At 35.4% G+C, this 19,280-nt stretch overlaps 1 protein-coding gene across 8 annotated transcripts in view; it reads right to left on the reverse strand.

Moving 5' to 3' along the window:
• Positions 1-19,280, reverse strand: part of BTRC (beta-transducin repeat containing E3 ubiquitin protein ligase) — a 161,705-nt gene that overhangs the window by 74,571 nt on the left and 67,854 nt on the right. For 6 of the 8 annotated variants that reach the window (XR_006739261.1, XR_006739262.1, XR_006739263.1 and 3 more), the window contains one exon: positions 7,259-7,336. The exons of the other annotated variants lie outside the window; for them this stretch is intronic. Coding sequence is in view for 3 of the 6 variants with exons in the window: in XM_045568584.1 (XP_045424540.1) it covers positions 7,259-7,336 (78 nt within the window). In the remaining 3 variants the exon portion in view is untranslated. The remainder of the gene's footprint in view (positions 1-7,258; positions 7,337-19,280) is intronic. 8 annotated transcript variants of the gene reach the window in all.

The raw sequence follows: 19,280 nt of genomic DNA on the forward strand, positions 1-19,280 counted from the left end.
TCACATGAAATTCTAGAAAAAGCAAAACTAATCTATAGTAATAGTAAGCTGATCAGTGTTTGATTCATTGGGGATGGGGAAATTGAGTAGGAAAGGGATCAAGAGAACTTTCTTAGATAATGAAAATGTTCTACAGCTTGATTTGAGTGGTGGTTAAACAGGTGGGGGGAATAGATTTATCAAAAATTCATTGACTTACACAGTTAATACCTGGATAATTCATTGTATGAAAATGTTCAATATAAAATAAAAAGCATATGCAGTTAACATTTTAGAGGAAAAAGTATTATAGAGGTTCATCCAATCAATTAACAAAAATATAATGCTATTTTTCTAAAAAAATTAAGTTATGAAAAGTAGGAAAACTAATTTGTTTTCCTTCAAAATTTTTCTCTTTCCCCTCCATGAATAAATATAACATTTAGGGGAACATTAGATAGATTCAGAAAACCTGTGCCAGGCCTAGGGGAGTTTCTAGAGTAGGGCTACCTAAAGGCTTTTATTTTCTAGACATTCCATCTGTAAAATGGGTATATGACCTTGCTTATCTCCCAAGGAAGTAACATAAATTGGTAAACTAAAACTTGTCACAGTTGTTTGACCACTGAGGAATAAATGCTAAAACATTCAATATTTTCCTATTATAAAATTTCTTCCAGCTTGAAATCAAACTAGTGAATATAATAGCCACAAGCAAGATAGGTTCTATCCCCATGCAACATTTGAAAAGGTAGCTTCATTGCTGAACCAGAGGCAGAGAGTTTTGCGTTGGAGTACTTTAATACGTTTTTATATTGCATATAAAGCACATAAGCATAAACCAGTGAGATGCCTTGCTGAAAACTACCTTCTTTGTGAAAGCAGGCTGTAATTCTGAACAAGTTTTCAATTTTCACACTGCTGCTAGGGTAAAAAACATTTTAAAGAGTTTAATTTTTTACAATGGATTCAATGACATAGGATTATCTAACAAAGTAATGGCTAATCAATAGAAGGTTTAGTTGTCAGGTGAAACATATAACACACTAAAAGGGATTGATTGCCAGGGTTCCCCTTATTTACTAGAAGGTATATATTTAAAATGACACAAACTTGTTACCAGGCTGCATTCTTTTAACCTTGCAAAAAGCTGCTTAAGAAATCTGTTCAGCAGCCCTACAGCAGAACAAGATATAGTATAATGAAAATGGCTAGTGATTGGGGGTGGGGGTTAGGGGGATAGGGACCTTCCAATATATGGTAACATCAAATCATGTCCCAAGCAAGAATATGATATAGAAAAAGCAAACTAAAAAGCGACTCTAATGGAAGCTGGAACTGGGCTTTAAAAATGCCACACAGATGCTACCGAACCTCGCTCAATAGCCGCAAAGCTGTATCCAATTTCATTCCATGTTGTTCTTTGGGCAGATTTTTTTTAAGATTCATGCAGCTGGGCACAATAGGCTTTTTCTCTCTCTCTCTCTTTTTTTAATGGTACATCCAGATTAAGCACTGAACACAAAATGAATTGGGCCCATATGGATTTTGACCAGCATAAAAACTGTTTCCTTTATAATTTATTCACAGTATCTCAACTCTCTATATGAAAATATACTTTTTATGGTCATTGCAACCCAGGAGTTCAATAATATTTTTTCTACTAAGTCAGTGATTATACAATTTATCAAAGAATGATTACATTGAAATAAAAATAAAACAAAGCACCAACCCCCTATACAGCCTTCCTTCCTCAAAGTAATTTTAAGAAAGCTGGTTATTAAATTGCTCCTTTTGGAAGAAGGGTTTTTGTAGCTAGGCACAAATTGCCAAACCATGTTTTTTTTTAAAAAAAATGCTATTAGACTCTAAAGGATTCAGCAGAAGTGAGAAGTTATATAAACACATCACTTCATCAAACTTGGAAAGATCACTTTTGTCTTACTTAAGAGACCTACATTAATTACCTTTAAGGTCTTTTACATGGACTATTTAAAATAAGTACAATTTATTTATTTATTTATTTCAAATGAGGTACTTCTTCCAAAGTATTAAATAATGTCTACAAATGCAAAAACATTTTTATAAATAGGTAATTAAAACAGATGACTAAAATTAAGTCAAGCTGCAAAACATTACCCAGAATGCACTGTGATTTTTTTTTTTTTTTTTAATAAACATCGCAGGCAATTTTTTTCCATGCAAAGCCCAAAGCACTTCGGGGGGGGGGGGTGGGGAAGAGAAGTAGGAAGTTTCATAGGGTAAAAAAACCTCACATATATAATGAAATAATGCCAACCTCCCAACGAAAGCATTTACAAGATAGTCCCTTAAGCATAGTTTGTCATATTGCAATTACACCTTGCCTACTGCCAAGCCAAAGTGCTTACTATTGCCACTAGAGGGAGAAGTGTCTTAACACAAAGCAATGGCAGATAGGGAATGGGTTTTCTTGAGCAATTATCAGAACAAAGCTCCCTTGGCTGTGTGTACCTTCTAATTACTCAATACAATTAAAATGACTAACCTAAAACAAATAGGGAAAAAATCCTGCCTGCCTGATATCAGGGACTTCATTAAACGTTCTACTCTCATCAATCAAATCAGAAAGAAGGGAATGCCATCATATGCGAACATTACAGAGCTATTAAAGCAAGTAAATTCTGTGAGCTTTTTCTTTTTTTAAAGGAAGAAAAGAAGTGGCTGTCTTGAAAAAAGAAATGTCTTGGTATTTACCCATCTGGATGCTGCTTGAAAATAAATTGTTCTCCAAAGAATGGAAATACAGTATGTTTTCTCTCAGTTCACTGGCTTAAGAATGACTTTTTTGTTGTTGTTGTTGTTTTGTTAACACACACTATAATGTCATTTTCTGTGTCAGTGATGTGCTTTCTCCTCCTACTCATTCAACTGTATAAAGGAGCTGTGCCCATCAGACTTCTATACTTATCCTGACTGTTTTAACTTTGAGTCCTTCACTGCTGCTTTTTTGTAGATCTACTCCAAGGCAATGTTTAGAACAGCGTAGGAATTTTTGAGGGGAGGGGGGCATTGTAGGCAAGGAAAACAGCATTCCTTCTAAAAGGCTTATATAGTTCCTTTTATAAGGCCCAGTCATTAACAGAAGATGACAACAGAGTCATTTTTCTTTCAGCTGACAATTGTGACATTTTTCCAGCAGCGTGCAAGGTGTTGAAAACCTGGCAGCTGTTACCTCCTGGGATGAAGATACTTTTTTATCCTCCCTTGACAGTTTAACTCAGTGGGTCAGCACCTTTAAAGACTGCAAAGTATCCTTGAAGAGGATGGAAGCTTGAATTACTGCTCCCTCCCTAATCAATGTAAACCCTCACTGCAGGTGAAGTCTCCATCTATAGAGGTGCATGGGGGAGGAAAATGTAATGCCCTAAGCCAGATGGTTTTTATCTTGTTTTTAAAGAATAAAGGAACAACCTAACAAGGGAGACAGCTACTTTGTTAGCTTCTTGGCCTCTCTCATGGCTTTGCATCCCCAGGGTTCCAGCTACACAAGAGAGAGAATACAGAAAAACGTAAATACTTAAAGAAATATAACTAGAGGGCTGGCATCATGCTGCTTTCAAAGAGTTGAGAGAGCCCTACTCAATGCTTTATTTATCACTGCCCACGTTCTCAGGATGGTAAGTGGACACATACACAAAGGGAATGGGGGATGGGAGAAGGATTAGACAGCGGTCACAATTTACTCAATTACAGAGAAAGGCAGGGCTGACAGATCCTATTAGCACCAAAGTGAAGCAAAGAAGAGTTGCATGTTGTAATGCTACACTTTCAAAAAGTAACAAGTACTTTCATGTATTCTCTCATGTCTTTGCCCTTGATTGTAGATATGAATAAAAGCTATGAAAACAATGGTTATGGTTTCCTTGGTTTCATATTTTAGAAGTAAAAGTAAAAGAGAAAATTGTAGCTACTTTGTACATCCTTTAAATAAAACTTCATACTTTACCTAATGCCAAGAGATGAAAAGATTACGCTAAAGCTAAGAAAATAAACTTTCTTTACAAGGATACACTGCTTTACCTTCCCCTCCAACTCCCCCACCTTCAGTTGTTGGAGATGAAATGGAAAAGCAGGAATACAAAATGACTTGGTGACACAGGGAGTAGTGTCTCTCGACTTTTTCCTTCAATAGTTCTTTTACTGGTAATGTCTTCATCCAGTTTTGGAATTATTGCAGTGGTGGTCTTATAATACAGGTCAAGAAGGGTTCTTTCCTTCTCTATTTTCTGAAAGGGTTTGTATAAAATCAGTATCATTTCTTCCTTAAATTTTTGTTGAATTCACCAGTGAAACCATTTAGACCTTCTGATAATTAATTAAATTTCTTTAATAGAGCTATTTAAATTTTGTTTCACCTTGTGTTAGTTTGGTACATTGTATTTTTTAAAGAATTTGTCTATCCATATCATAATTGGCATGAGAAAATATATTGGTGAAAATGCTGTTTATAGGACATATATATAATAATATTCCCTTATTATTCTTTCAATGTCTGTAAGAATTACAGTGATAACCCTTTCTTTAGCTCCTCTTATAATATTTAAATTGCTCTCCAAATTAACATGTAGTAGTCATGTCCTATCAACAAAGGCAAAACTCTACTTTAGAATAATATACATGAACTGTAAACTTAGTTTAAATCAACACTAAATTGAAAGAACGTAACTGAGCTTTTTATAATCAATGGTAAAAGAGTTCCTGAAATCTCATTAGAAATATCTGCAAAAGGATGTAAAGTTGAGAGACTGGCGCATGTGATGCAAATCCTGCTTATATCAACCCTAGGTATAAGGTGGCCTTGACATCTTTTTGTCTATAGAACTTGACTACAGTGAAAAAAACAAAAACAAAACACAAATGGCACTTCATTATTGTCATATGCAATAGATAAAAGAGGGCATCTAAACAGCTTATATATTATGTCCTACTTTTAAAAAAATCAGCAGTGGGGTAATCAAGTTCAGGGCAGCCCTGGACAGCTGCCCTGTGACTCAATTCTATTGACCCCTGCTATTCATCACTCCTCCCTAAGATTGAGAGGGCAAGCTCCTAGGGAGTGACCACCACAATAGACAGACACAAGCCAACAGTAATCTGGTTCGAGCAAAAAACCAGATGGCACTGCAATAAATTTACAAATCTGCATTCATGGGGCTGTTAAAACACCCAGAAGCTAAAAGACTCTGAGGGCCCCAGGAGGATCTCCTACTTCCCTGTTTCTAAAGGCCATTTCTCTTTCCAAGAACATTGAGTTCATGCTCTTCACAAAGAGAATGGAGATAAAACCCTTTACAAAGAAGGGAGGGGGGAATGCCTCATGACCTAATTAATCTCCAGAGCTTGGATCTCAACACTGAATGACAGATATTAGAAAAATCATTTTGGAGCACTCGGAGAAAAAAAAGGTTGTTAAAGTGGAGGGGGCAAAGAGAACCTGCTAAAATAGCAATGAAAAAAACATTAAATCTCTTTCAAAAACTACACACAACAGATCTTGCAAGTGGAAAATGATTCAATAATGTATGCATTTATTTTTAAAATGAATCAGATTAGTCCCATGTGTGACCTGCTGGTCCATCTGTATGTGTTGGACTTAATAGGCACGATTCTCTCTCTTGCTTCAGTTTGAAGTATGAGAGAGATAAATTTAGTTTAATTTTCAACAGATCAGCCTATCCATTTTCCAAATGGACCATCTGGATCAGCCTATTAAAATTAATTTATAACTTTGCAGAGTGAAAATTCGTTTGTTAGCTTAAATAAAGTTGCCAAAACTTTTTGTCGTGTCATTGTTTTCTGACAGTTGTTTCAGTATAGTGGGCAGAGTGTTTCAACTTCTAAATTTATCTTATTCAATATTGTTTTATTGATTTCAATTTACAGATAAGGTGTGAATTTCCAGCTAAAACTGTAACTGTCTAAACATCAATTACTGATCATTTCTTTTTTTTTCTTTTAAACAAAGCTTCCTGGAATGACTCAGTTCTATTTGCTAAACAATTATTTTTATGAGAAAGGGAAAAGTGCCCATCCAAAAAACGTTTATCATATAGTAAATAAAAAATGAATGTGTCATGGTTTCAAGCACTTTCCCTCTAAATTAACACTGTTAATGCAAACTGGAGGCAGAAGGCAGAGGTAGAAACACTGAAATCCAGGTTTCAAATCACTGACTGGCCAGACAAGCCATCTAACCTCTTTAAATCTCCATTTTCTTCATCTATAAATTGGAAATCACATCATATCTACCAACTTTACAGGGTTACTGTGAGGATTAAATAAGTATATTCATGGTGGGTGTTCAACAAATATTAGATCTCTCCTTCTATTTCTAGAACAATGTCATAAATTCAAGTAAATTAAGAACAGTGCCATAAATGCAAGTATATTATTTTTACTGCTGTTGGTGCTCATCTTATCCAATTTCATACCAAAAATAAACAGGTGGCATACTTTTTCTCTGGCAACACTGTAAGAATTTGTTTTTGTTGCCAATGAGTAAGGAAGATGTTAGAAATTTCTACAGGCAGTGAGAACAGATTTTCAGACAGTGTTTTTGGATATTTTAAGTTTTAAAAAGAGAGCACCATGACATTGAACTTTCACAAGTAAACTGTGTTACCTTGTGGAGTTTGGGGGCACAGCAGTGAGCAAAAAATATTTTTAAGTTATCATCAATAATGATGATAAAATGCAAACAAAATATTGTTCCGACTAAAAGGAGCTAACTATTATTAGGCAGGTATGTTTTGATTGTTAATTTTTTTTAAAATGTATGAAGAATCTTAACAGGAAAATAAGGTTTAAAATCAACTATTTATTCTACGATGTGCACTTAAGAAGCATTTAAAGTTATCATTATTACTGTTTTTTTTTTTTAGGCTAGTCAAGTGAAGCAGTGGAATGGAGAAGGAACAAAGCAATCTACAACTGGTTGTGATTAATTAGTTGTAAACACCACTGCACTTGGACTAGCCTAAATTTATTTTTCTTGAATAAGAACTCTTTTATTTTGTATTCACTATTTGTAACCAACTGGCTGTCCTGTGCTTGTACACCTAGATGTTTTTGAAATATTTTGGAAAATAATGTCACCTGATTGAAACTGATGGATATGGCCAAACTAACTTTAAAGTAGTCTTAATTAAAGCTCCAGTGATTAAAGGATGGCAAAACAAGGGCTTCCTGTCTTTTGTTTTGTTGTTGGTAGCTTTTTAAGTAAGACTGAATTTCATACCTGTCTAAGTGAATTCTTCTCTGGTATTATCTTCCTAGGGGGTTCGCCATTATTACAGTCTTCTCTCTCTGAGGAATTCTGTGAAAGAAAGTAAGCTTTAATTCAGTTCTCATTATCTTCAATCTTATTCTGTGGGAGTAAACTGAATTATATTTCTAATTCTGTAAGCTAGAATGCCACATATATTTATGCATTTATTCATTTGAAGATTTATATACATACAGACATAAACATATGTAAAGGAAAACATATGCCCATGTATATAAATAAATTATGTGAGGATCTCGGTGGAAAGTATTTCATATATGTTTTAAGTGCTGCCCAGGAGATCATATTCACTATCAGTCTAGTTTCTCACTCTTTGACACAGGTTGACAATGGACACAAGAAAATTCCAGTCTACATTTAGTTGATGACAACTTAAACCATGATTATTACTTTCTCTTTCAAATAATTAGTTTTCAGCTATAGTAAATGTTTAGTTGGCACAGATCTCCAAGTTTGGGTCCTAAAAAATAGTTCTTTCTCTTTCTCCTCTTCTCAGATTTGATTTTCTTTTCTTCAATAAAAGTAGCTTAGTACTTAGCATAAACAACAAGATTTAATCAGTGGTTTAGGATTTGAGTTTATTCCTTGTCAGTATCACCTCAAACAGCAGCTAGAAGACCCTAAGATATCAGTGGGTTTTTTAATATACTTGGGGGTGGGGGAACAATAATCCAATTGAAAATGAGTTTAGAATTGCCAAAAAAATCTGCCAGTCAACAGGTGTAAATTGCTGTCTGCAAGGCAAAATACAGAAAATCCAAATTACATATTATTTGGATTCTATTTCCTACAACTACATTTGTAACATTAATATGTTATTTATTTATTTATTTTAGAGACATGGGGTCTTACTGTAACTTCAAACTCCTGGGCTAGTGGGATCCTTCCATCTCAGCCTCTCCAGTAGCTAGGACTTACAGGCATGTGCCACACCTGGGTATAAATTTTTAATTTTTTCACAGAGATGGAGTCTTGCTATGTTGCCCAGCTGGCCTCGAACTTCTGACTTCAACCGATACTCCTGACTCAGCCTCCCAAAATGCTAGGATTACAAACTGAGCCACTGCGCCTAGTCTGTAACATTAATATTTTAAAACCTGCAGTCGATACATTCATTCCATTAGTTATCACATTCTAACTGGGGAGTTACTTTTATTTTTAGGTCCAGAAATTATTTCCAACATATGAGTTTATCTAATACTTTTCATACAAGTATGAAATTATTATGATACAATTACTACTGTGTTTTAAACCTACATATAAGTTTCACTTTTTTGGTTTGTATTAGATACTACATTTTAAAAGATGTCAAAGGACAAAAAATGTATTGTGTCACTCTAAGGCCCAAAACTCTGTGGCTAACATCTGTGTGCTTTGTGTGTCCACCTTTAGTTAGCTTGACAGGCCAGTGCCCCAAAGTGTTCCTTTTGGGCAGAAATCTCTTATGAGGTTTAACTTGAAATTTTACATTTGTAATCATCATTTTATGGTAAAGGTCCCTAAAATTAAAAAAAGAAAAAGCATTCTATGTTACAAACAAAGGGACAGAGATTCAAGAACTTTGGAGCTCTAATGTCTATCAAAAAATGGGGGAAGGGTAAGTTGAATTAGTGACTATAAAGCATGACAAATGAGGAAACTGGCAATAAATGCTACTGTAAGAGAATCGAGGCTGGGCATGGTGGCTCATGTCTGTAATCCTAACACTTGGAAGCTGAGGCAGGAGGATTGCTTTAGGCCAGGAGTTTGAGACCAGCCTGGGCAACATCAGGAGGCTCCATTTCTTCAAAAAATTAAAAAAATTAGCTGGGTGTGCTGGCGTGTGCCTGTAGTCCTAGCTAGCTTCTTCGGAGGCGAAGGCAGGAGGATTGAGGGAGCCCAGGAGTTTGAGGCTGCAGTGAGCTATGATCATACCACTGCACCCCCATCTGGCCAGCAGGGCAAGACCCTATCTCTTAAAAAAAAAAAAAAAAGAGAGAGAGAGAATCAAATAAAGAAAGGGAAAAGTCAACATTAAACCCCTAAAATCAAGGTGTATATTTAACTTTGTTTTTATTAAAAGCATAGATGTTTCAAATGCCAAGATTAAATGTATTATATAATAAAAACTTATATTTAATTATAATTTATAATTTGCAAGTAACTATTCCCCAGGTCATGAAGTCCCACCCTCCTTCAAATAAAATACTATATCAGATTATCTAAACCTGTTTAATTCAATGTGAGGTCCTATTTAAAAATTGTGTTTTATTGAAATGTCATTATTTAACATGGAATCCTACTAACATTTTGCTGGAAGTTTGTTGTACTGAAGACATTATAAATTGCATTTTTCTTCTACAGGTGCTTGGGCTGAAATACAATTGCTGGTAAACTCCATACTGAATTATAAAGTGAAAAATAGTCATCTCGACCTAATAGGATGAATACGGACTATTTAGCCCATATCCAAAATTTCCTTCCTCCTGATCCTTTATTTTACCTGATTTTGATGAGTGGTATTTGGGTATTACAAAAATGTCTGAAGAATGAAAAGGCAACGGGAGCTAACAGGTAATTACTAGCAGAACACAGAGCTCCTTAGGAGTTCCTTTCTCCTTTCCACCCTATCAGGGCAAAGAATATATAGATGATATTGTTAAGCATTAAGAATAACTCTTAAACAGGAAAAGGGGAAAAAAACCCACATTGTTGTGGCTAGTTCTTTTTAGATAGATTAACCCAACACTTTTGCTCTGGACCATCCATATGAGAAATCAAATCAAAACAAAAAAATCCAACTCCGTTGTTACAGAAAATAGAGGCAGCAACACTAAACAGTCATGATATCAGGAGCAAAGAGTAGGTACCGTCTTAATAGTGAAGAGAAGAGGCAGAAGGCCAGTGAATAAGAAAGATGAATAGCTCTACAGTCTTGAGGGTAGGGGGTAATGAAAATAGTCATGTGTACCTAGGTGGTCACCTCAATGGTCCTCAAAGACTCTCCAACATCCAGAAGAGTTCAGCAGCACAGTTAATTCTTACGTCATTATCTGTGAGGAATCCCAAGAAGCAATGTGCATAATTGGCCTAGGTCGTCATGCTAAATTTTGTCCAATAAATTCCATTTAAGGGTAACTATTGATACAGGAATCATTAAAGGATGCTAAAATTAGCAAGTCAAAGTTTGACAAATAGCAGGATAGTTACGTGGTCTCAACATATTTTTCCACAAGACAGTCATTAATTATAAATGGAAAAACAGTAATCTCATAGTGGAGAAATCTGGCAGATACCACTTTAAGATTCTATGACTCCCCATATATATACTGAGAACACATCATCACTTCTGAGGTATCCTTGCCAAAAACACAAAACCTAAATCTACTCATATGAAAACATGAGATTAACCCCAAATGAGGATCATCCTATAAAACTGCTAGTCTGTACTTAACAAAAAATGTCAAGCTCATGAAATATAAAAAAAGACTAAGGAATTGTTTCAGATTAAAGGAAACTAAAGAAACATGACAACTAAATGTAACTTGTGATCTGAGATTTTCTTTTCCCATTGTGGATTATTAGAACAATTGGAAAAATCTGAATAAGAACCACAGATAAACTAACAGCACTCTAACAATATCAATTTCCTGGTTGTTTCCCTACTTTAAACATCTACATACAGAAAAATTCACTTTTTGGTATATAGTTTTATAAGTTTTGATAAAATTACAGTTGTGTAACAACCACCACAATCAAGATATGAAACAATTCAAACACTCCCAAAATTCCCTTGTAATGCTCCTTTATAGTCAATCCTCTCCCTACTGAAAATTACTGACTTTTTGGCTCATTTTTTCAGAATATCACATAAATGGAATTATATAGTATGTAACCTTTTGAATCTGGCTTTTCTCACTTAATATATTCACAATCCATTCATATTGTTGCACATATTATTAGTATTTCCTTCATTTTTATTGCCAAATAGTATTCCATTGCATGCCACATTGTGTCTATCTATTCAATTTCCTGATTTTGATAATTTGTACTGTGGCTTTTCCCCCCCAATGTCCTTGCTTTTAGAAAACATACACTAATGGCCGGGCGCGGTGGCTCACGCCTGTAATCCTAGCACTCTGGGAGGCCGAGGTGGGAGGATTGTTTGAGCTCAGGAGTTCAAGACCAGCCTGAGCAAGAGCGAGACTCCGTCTCTACTAAAAATAGAAAGAATTTAGCTAAACAATTAAAATATGTACAAAAAAATTAGCTGGGCATGGTGGTGCATGCCTGTAGTCCCAGCTACTCGGGAGGCTGAGGCAGAAGGATCACCTGAGCCCAGGAGTTCAAGGTTGCTGTGAACTAGGCTGACGCCATAGCACTCTAGCCCGGGGAACAGAGTGAGACTCTCTCAAAAAAAAAAAACAAAGAAACCATACACTAAAACCTTTAGGGATAAAGGGACGTGTGTCTACAACTTTCAAAAGGTTCAGAAAAATAATATGTAAATGGATGTACGTGAATGTATATAAATATAGAGATAATGCAAATGTGGTAACATTAACATTTGGTGAATCTGTGCGAAGTGGTGTAACTATTTTTTCAATTTATCTATAAATCTGAAATTATGTCAAAATAAAAATTAAATAATAAATCAAATCTAAAATAAAATATGTTAAGAAATGGGAAAAAGGTCAGATAAGTGGAAAAATTTTAGGAGAAAAAAATTCCATCTATTATTAAAGTTATATTCTATCACTTAGCCCTAAAGCCAACCCTAAGCAAACCTAACCACTCAGAACAACTCATTCCTGATACTCAGATGGATCATTTTACTAAAATAAATAACCTGCTGAATGTGTATTGTTTGTAGTAACAATATTCTACAAATGGCAGCATTACAGTAGTGCCCCCTTATCTGTGGTTTTGCTTTTCGTAGTTGCAGTTACTGTGGTCAAGTTCAATGCTAAAATATTAAATGGAAAATTCCAGAAATAAACAATTCATACGTTTTCAATTGCATGCTGTTCTGAGTAGTGTGATGAAACCTCACGCCATCCTGCTCTGTCCTACCCAGGACACGAGTCATTCCTTTGTTCGGCATATCCACACTGTACATGCTACCTGTCATCGACATCGTCTGCTCCTGACATCCAACCACCCACATCGTCAAGGCACTGTGATCCAGGATCACTCGAAGCAGATGATCCCCCTTCTGATGTATTGTCAGAAGGTCAATAGTAGCCTAATGCTACATCACAATGCCTATGTCATTCACTTCATTTCATCTCATCATGTCGACATTTTATTATTTCATATCATCACAAGAAGGGTGAATACAGTACATTAAGATATTCTGAGAGGCAGAAGGCACATTCACATAACTTTTATTATAGTATATTGTTATAATTGTTCTATTTTATTATTGTTACTCTTATTGTGCCTAATTTATAAATTAAACTTTATATTTAAAAAACAATATATACAGGGTTTGGCCTGAAAAAACTATCCAAGGTTTCAGGCATCCATTGGGAGTCTTGGAATGTAACCCCCATGAATTATTGGGGGAGGGCTGCTATATATTAAAATATTTCTGAAAAAGATTCTACACAACTTGTCACCTTTTATATTAACACAAATACTTATTTCTTAGCCCAGCACTTACTAGCTTATAATTAAAAGGGGAAGAATAAAAGTATCCCTGACAAAATTGAATTTAACTTCAAACTGCAAGCATTTGGGTTGTAACACCTACCGCCACACTAATAAAGGTTTGGGTAGAGAAAAGTCAATATATAAAATACTGTTAAAGCTCATGCATTAGGTCTCAGAGTTGCATTTTGGATAAAATGTTTCTAGAAGTAACCTGGGTGAATAAAAAAAAAAAGTAATCACACTAAAAAAAGCATTCACATGATAAACTCAAATAAACTGTCTCAAAACCAACACATCTCAGTTTAGAGCATTCTTTTACCATCCTCACCCATTTCTGGATCAGCTCTTTCCTCTCAACTTTTTCGGAGACTTAAATCCTCAGAGTCAGTCTTTACTCATTCCTTTTTTTTTTTCTTTGAACACATCTAGCCAATTTCCAGTCTATAAAACTTTCATTTGAATCATCTATTTTAATACATCTGATCCTACTTTTGCATTTCTACTGCCTCTACTCTAGTCCAGATCCCCAAACCTCTTACCAGCACTGTTACTATTGAGATAGCCTTCTGACATCCTTGCTTAAATCTATATCTGATACAGTCGACTGTCAGAATCATAGTTGTAAAAAAAATTAGCTGGGCATGGTGGCACACACCTGTGTCCCAGCTACTCAGGAGGCTGAGGCAGGAAGATCGGTTGAGCCCAGAAGTCTGAGGTTCTAGTGAACTATGATTACTATAATGAGGCCACTGCACTCTAGCCTAGGAAACAGAGCAAGAACCTGTCAAAAAAAAAAAAAAAAAAAAAAGAACAAAAAAAACCCCTTTATAGCTCTCTGGCAGTAACAGGATAAGCCCAAACATCTTAGTATAGCATACATAAGAGATAGCCAAATTAACTTTCCATCAAAGAAAGTCTCTGTACCATTTACATGACATTATTTATCATTCACCAACATAAAAAAAAAAGCACTCTTTCATCCCTGTGGTTTTGCTAATTCTGTTCCTTCAACGTATAATAGCCTTCTTTCCCATTCTCTTCATCTACTAAAAGTCCTCATTCAAGAGTCAACTAAAACAATACCATCTCTGAGAAGCCTATGTTTATATCCTCATCCTCAACTCCCAGTTGGAATTACTCTGAATTAACGCTTCATTTCCAATTTGGCACTTATTCTTTATATTTAATTTATCTCTTTATGTTATATCTCTCTATGAACATGTTTCTCACCCCACACCTCTCCCCCACACACTGTAAGTTCCTTCAGGGCAGGGCCAGTTTCTTTTTCATCTTCATATTCCAGTGGCTTAGCACAAAACTAGAGTACATAATGTGACTTTTAAAATGTTTGCTGGATTGAACACTATTGCCAGATTAATCTTTCTTAAACACCACTACTGTCATGAAGGTCTTTTCCTAAAATACTTTCAGTGGTACTTTGTTTCTATGAAATCAAATATGAAGTATGAGGCCTGGTTTTCAGGACTGTCCAGAATTTTCAGCTACATTACACCAAGTTATTTCTCTCAACATATATTTTCTGTCCTAATTAAGCAAGTCTCTTCACAGGCTCACAAACATCTGATATGATCTTAAAATTTTCAGGCTGGAAGGATCCTTAATTCTAGTCTAGTTCACTCAACAATTACTATATAAACATAAGAAGATCATTTAATCTACTCAGGTCCCACACATTCTTAAAATGAAGTTCTAATGTCATCTTCACTAAGACACCATACAACTACTCCATCTTATTCTACTGGAAATTCCTTAACATTTTTAACTTGATTCACAGAAGCTGGCACTTAATTAGATAAATTTTTGCATCGTTATTCTCAATTAACCAATAAGATTGAAAGCTTATTGGGAAGTCTTTGTAGCTTCCTCTACCCACCAACATATTACATAATATACAGATAATAAGTGCTCAATAAATAATTGAAACCCTATACCATCCACACTGTCTAGTTAGCTCAAAAAATGGTTTTCATAGCAGAGAAACTTCAGGGACAGTCCAACTACAGTCCTACTGTCCCACTACTTATAATGCCCACATGATCATTTAGAGCAGAAGTTAGCAAGCTCTGGCCTGCTGCATATTTTTACAAATAAGGTTTTATTGGCCCACAGCCACATCTATCCATTTAGCTTTTGTCCATGGCTACTTGCACACTACAAGGACAGAGGTGGGAAGTCACAACATAGGTCCTGACAGGGCCCACAAAGCCTCAAATGTTTATTATCTGGCCTTTTATAGAAAAAGTTTGCCAACATTTAACCAAAGCATTCCTAACTTTTCAGAGTTTTTTTTGTTTTTGTTTTTGCTTGTGTATGTGTGTGTGTCCAATTCAGTAAGTAAAGAGAGGTTTTTGATGGTAGCACACAGCAGGATCATAGCTGGGGCAATATTCTCCAGGACCTAATAAGTGGCTTATTTACTGTTTTCAGTTATCCATTTGAACATACAACTCCTGATAACATGAATAATTGAGTTGGTTATATAATCAAATGAAAAACTAAACTTGTTTATACAGTGATAAAAAGTCAAGCCACTCATGACGACTCATAATAATCTTTGAGTAAGCATCTTGCTCAGGGTTGGATGGTGCAACAGAACTTGAACCTGTTTGAAGAGACACATGTTCTAAGTATTAATAAAGTAACCAGCTCCAAAACTACAAGTTAATATTTTGCACCTATGCCATATTCCTTATTGGGAGAACTCAAAGGACTCTGTAACCAGGATATTTATATTATTTTAGTAAAGCAAGTAAATTGTGGTAAATTGTAACTCTCATTTTGAACACATTTAAAAATGTAATCATCTGCTCATCATCATGTAGAATGACAATCCACATAAAAAATCTTGAGACCAATTTTTAACAATTAGTTGCAAACAAAATAGAGTGAGCTTTGCTAGTAAGTTGGTAATTTGGATTAATACATTCCCCCATTAACTTATTAGATGAGTTGAAGCTAATTATATCCCCCAAATATACATGATTTGCAATTTACAAAACTAGGAATAATTATTATTCTACAAGGTTAAAACATAATTTAGCTACATGGATAAAATCATTCAAACTCTTCAATGAAAGGCAACATGAAAAAAGCCACCATTGTTTATGTGTGTGTTTAATTAATCTTCCCAGGGTACAATGGGGAAAACTTAGGTCATTTAAGTTCAGAAGGTGATTGAAGAATCCCATTCAAGGGAGGATCTTAAATGTCCTCATAAGCTAATATTCTTTGGCATGTTTCCATGCACATTGCTTCTCCAGCACGTTTATCATTTGACATACTCTGTTAAACCACAACCACATCGAAGCATCTCCATACTGTTAGACGTCAACAGATACACCCAGTTACAGCTTTCAAGAAGTACTTTTTTCTAGTAATATACCAACCCAAGTACAGTGCTCAGAACCAGACAGAATGAACAGCACTCTCTGGGACAACCAAACAGGACTTCCATTAGTACTGCCTTGCTCCCTGTGACAGTCAAAAATCTGCCAAGCAGGTTTCCCCCCCCACTGTATTGTCCAACCCTAATCATAAAACACTACAGATGCAGACTTTCTCAAAATGCAAAGGGATTGTGTATATTTGCAAAGAACAACTATTTTTTATGCTTCCAAATTCTTAATCCTGTTTGGAGCTGTCAGTGGGGGTTAATGGAAGCCTTGGATAGGAGAATTCCAATCTGGTTGGCAGATGGATAGGTTGGTTATAGCTGCATAACTATGTCTTGCCTGCAGGCACAATTCAGAACACTGTTAAAGCAATATAAAGTCTCTGTCAAGCTGAACCATTTGGATCAGTAGCAAGGAGAAATAATAATAAAAAAGAAGTTCATTTCTGGGCCTTGTGCATTTATGCTAGTATGCAGAAACTGATTAATTGTCATAGTGTGCTGGTCTTCTATACCTCAGATTTCTACTTCTGGAGTAGATTTTGCATGCTAATATAATCATTCTCCCTCTTGAGACATTAGCAAATAATCAAATGAAAAACAGGATCATAATTTACTGAGATTCGAGCAATTCTCTATGCAAATTTGACTTGTTATTGCTGCTGCCTCGTTAATCTGAATGCCTTTGACAAACTCCTTTGATTTATGAACTCGTGACAACTCCAATGTGTATATATTTTGCTAGATTGACATTATCATTAAGAGTGGGTGGACTGAGCTCACATGAATGGCTGATTTTATTCGCTGGTGTCTGCTGCTCAACAGCTGAGCATCTCCTCCTCACAAAGCCCCTGAGCGGCAGGCTCTTCCCATCTTCCCATCCATTCATCATCTCGATGTTAATTGGCCCAGGCTTTAAGCAAATTTTCAACACGATTTAAAGGCACGATGACACTGATTACTGACCCTCTGCCATACGGTGCCTATTGATTAACCTGACAGAGATGATGAGCTTGAGGGAAACTAGGTATGTGGGGACCTCAGGGGGAAAAATATATTGTCTATGCAGGCAAACACTTGTCATTACCTCACAAGCCAGAATTTGCACAGCACACATTCTTAAAATACACTACTGCTTTAACACCTACAGCTAACAGAGAGAGTGCTTTCTGTATTCAGAGATAGTACAGATATGTCATGTCAAAGTACATGACACATTCAGTATTTAGAAGAACTCCCCAGATAGATGGCTGCCTTTCAACCAATTATGCTTGTGCTGGCTGATGTATATAATTTAGGTTAAATTCAAAGAAAGTAACTAGATGGCCTGGCAGTGTTATACCACATCAGAAACGAGTAAGAATGGGAAAACAAGCTGGAGTCTTGAAAATAAGGAAGAAAGGAAGGATTGAAATTATCTGTTGTCATCCTACTCACTATTTAAAAAGTAGGTATTCTTAAAGAGGAAAAAAAAATCAATCTGATTTTACAAATTTTTATTTCTGTTCTTTTAATACTGCTACCTGATTCCACAACTGTCAAACTAATCCCAGCACAGAAAGTACCAACTGAATATTTTTAAATAAAGAAATATTTTAATTCTAGCAAACAGATCTCTTCTTGCTTGCCCATTTTCAACAACTGCTGTGCACACTGCTATACTCGGGAAAATTGTGCAGGATCTTTGAAGTTAAGCTTCATAAAAACTAAATGTTTTGTTATCAGAGAAAAAAATGAAAGTTCATAATTAATAGTTACTGAACACATACATTAGTAACAAAAATCTGCTTTAAAATACTGTTAGGTCTGCAAATTGATACAAACAAAGTCATGCAGCAAACTATCAGGGATTTTTAGAAAAAGCAACCATCTTTAGATAGGGACAGTTATTATTTAAAACAAAGCCAACAAAATATCCTCCCTCTGGCCACATATATCACCTTGTTTACTTACGAGTCCTGTGGGGACAGCCAACATACAATTTTATACACGGAGATTTTGGAGCAGCACTAACAGTTATTTCAAAGCAAAAATAATAGAAAACTGAACAACAGCCCGGCTGTAGTCCCTATTACAGTGACATGGGCTGTTAATGTAAGAGATCAAATGTTTTTCAAGTCAAACAGCATTGGTGCCTGTTATACTGGAACATGTAGCTTACACTCTAAAAGCCTGCCTCCTGCTCTTTTAAGATAAACAAGCTCAACTAAGCACTGAGATACTCTGATAAGGATAGAAGAGATGAACTGCATCAGGGAGTGACAAGGCAAGGACATGGATGAGCAGTGTTGCTTTTTTGTTAACTTTTAAGTCACAGGAAATATCACAATACAACATTTTAATATTTCACCATTAAAAGTCTACTATAGGAGAGAGACAAATTTGTACTAATAAATATGAGGACAAAAAAAGCTAGAACAGTTATCTCTGTTTTGCAAATAGGAGAGATATTACACAGCTGTCTGAACACATTCAGCTTTGTGACTTCTTAATCAAAGGTTTGAACATCAACTTAGCAATGACTGTGAGTATATAAAAGAGTTTGTAATTATGTTAATATGCTCCACATCAGAAGTAATAGTCCATTTAACTAAAGGTTTTTTGGCTTTAAAGCCTTGAATTAAAAACAAACAAACAAAACAAAAGGAACTTCACACCTTACCCTTTCAAGTAGATATTTTTACATTTCATTCTGCTTTACATACTGATGCAATCACAAAACCATATCTATTTACAACAATGTGGCTTAACATTTAAAAAATCCCAAATGGGCTTGCAAAGCGGGCATCTATATACTACTGTAAGTTGTTTTTTTTTTCTTGACAGAATTAAGAAGACTACCATTCTTTTAGAAAAAAATGAGTTTGATACATATGTTTATACTGTTTAAAATACAACAACGTACCAAGTAGCTAAATAAGCAAGGTA

This window comes from Lemur catta, chromosome 14 (assembly GCF_020740605.2).
Source record: "Lemur catta isolate mLemCat1 chromosome 14, mLemCat1.pri, whole genome shotgun sequence".
NCBI classification, from domain to species: Eukaryota; Metazoa; Chordata; class Mammalia; order Primates; family Lemuridae; genus Lemur; species Lemur catta.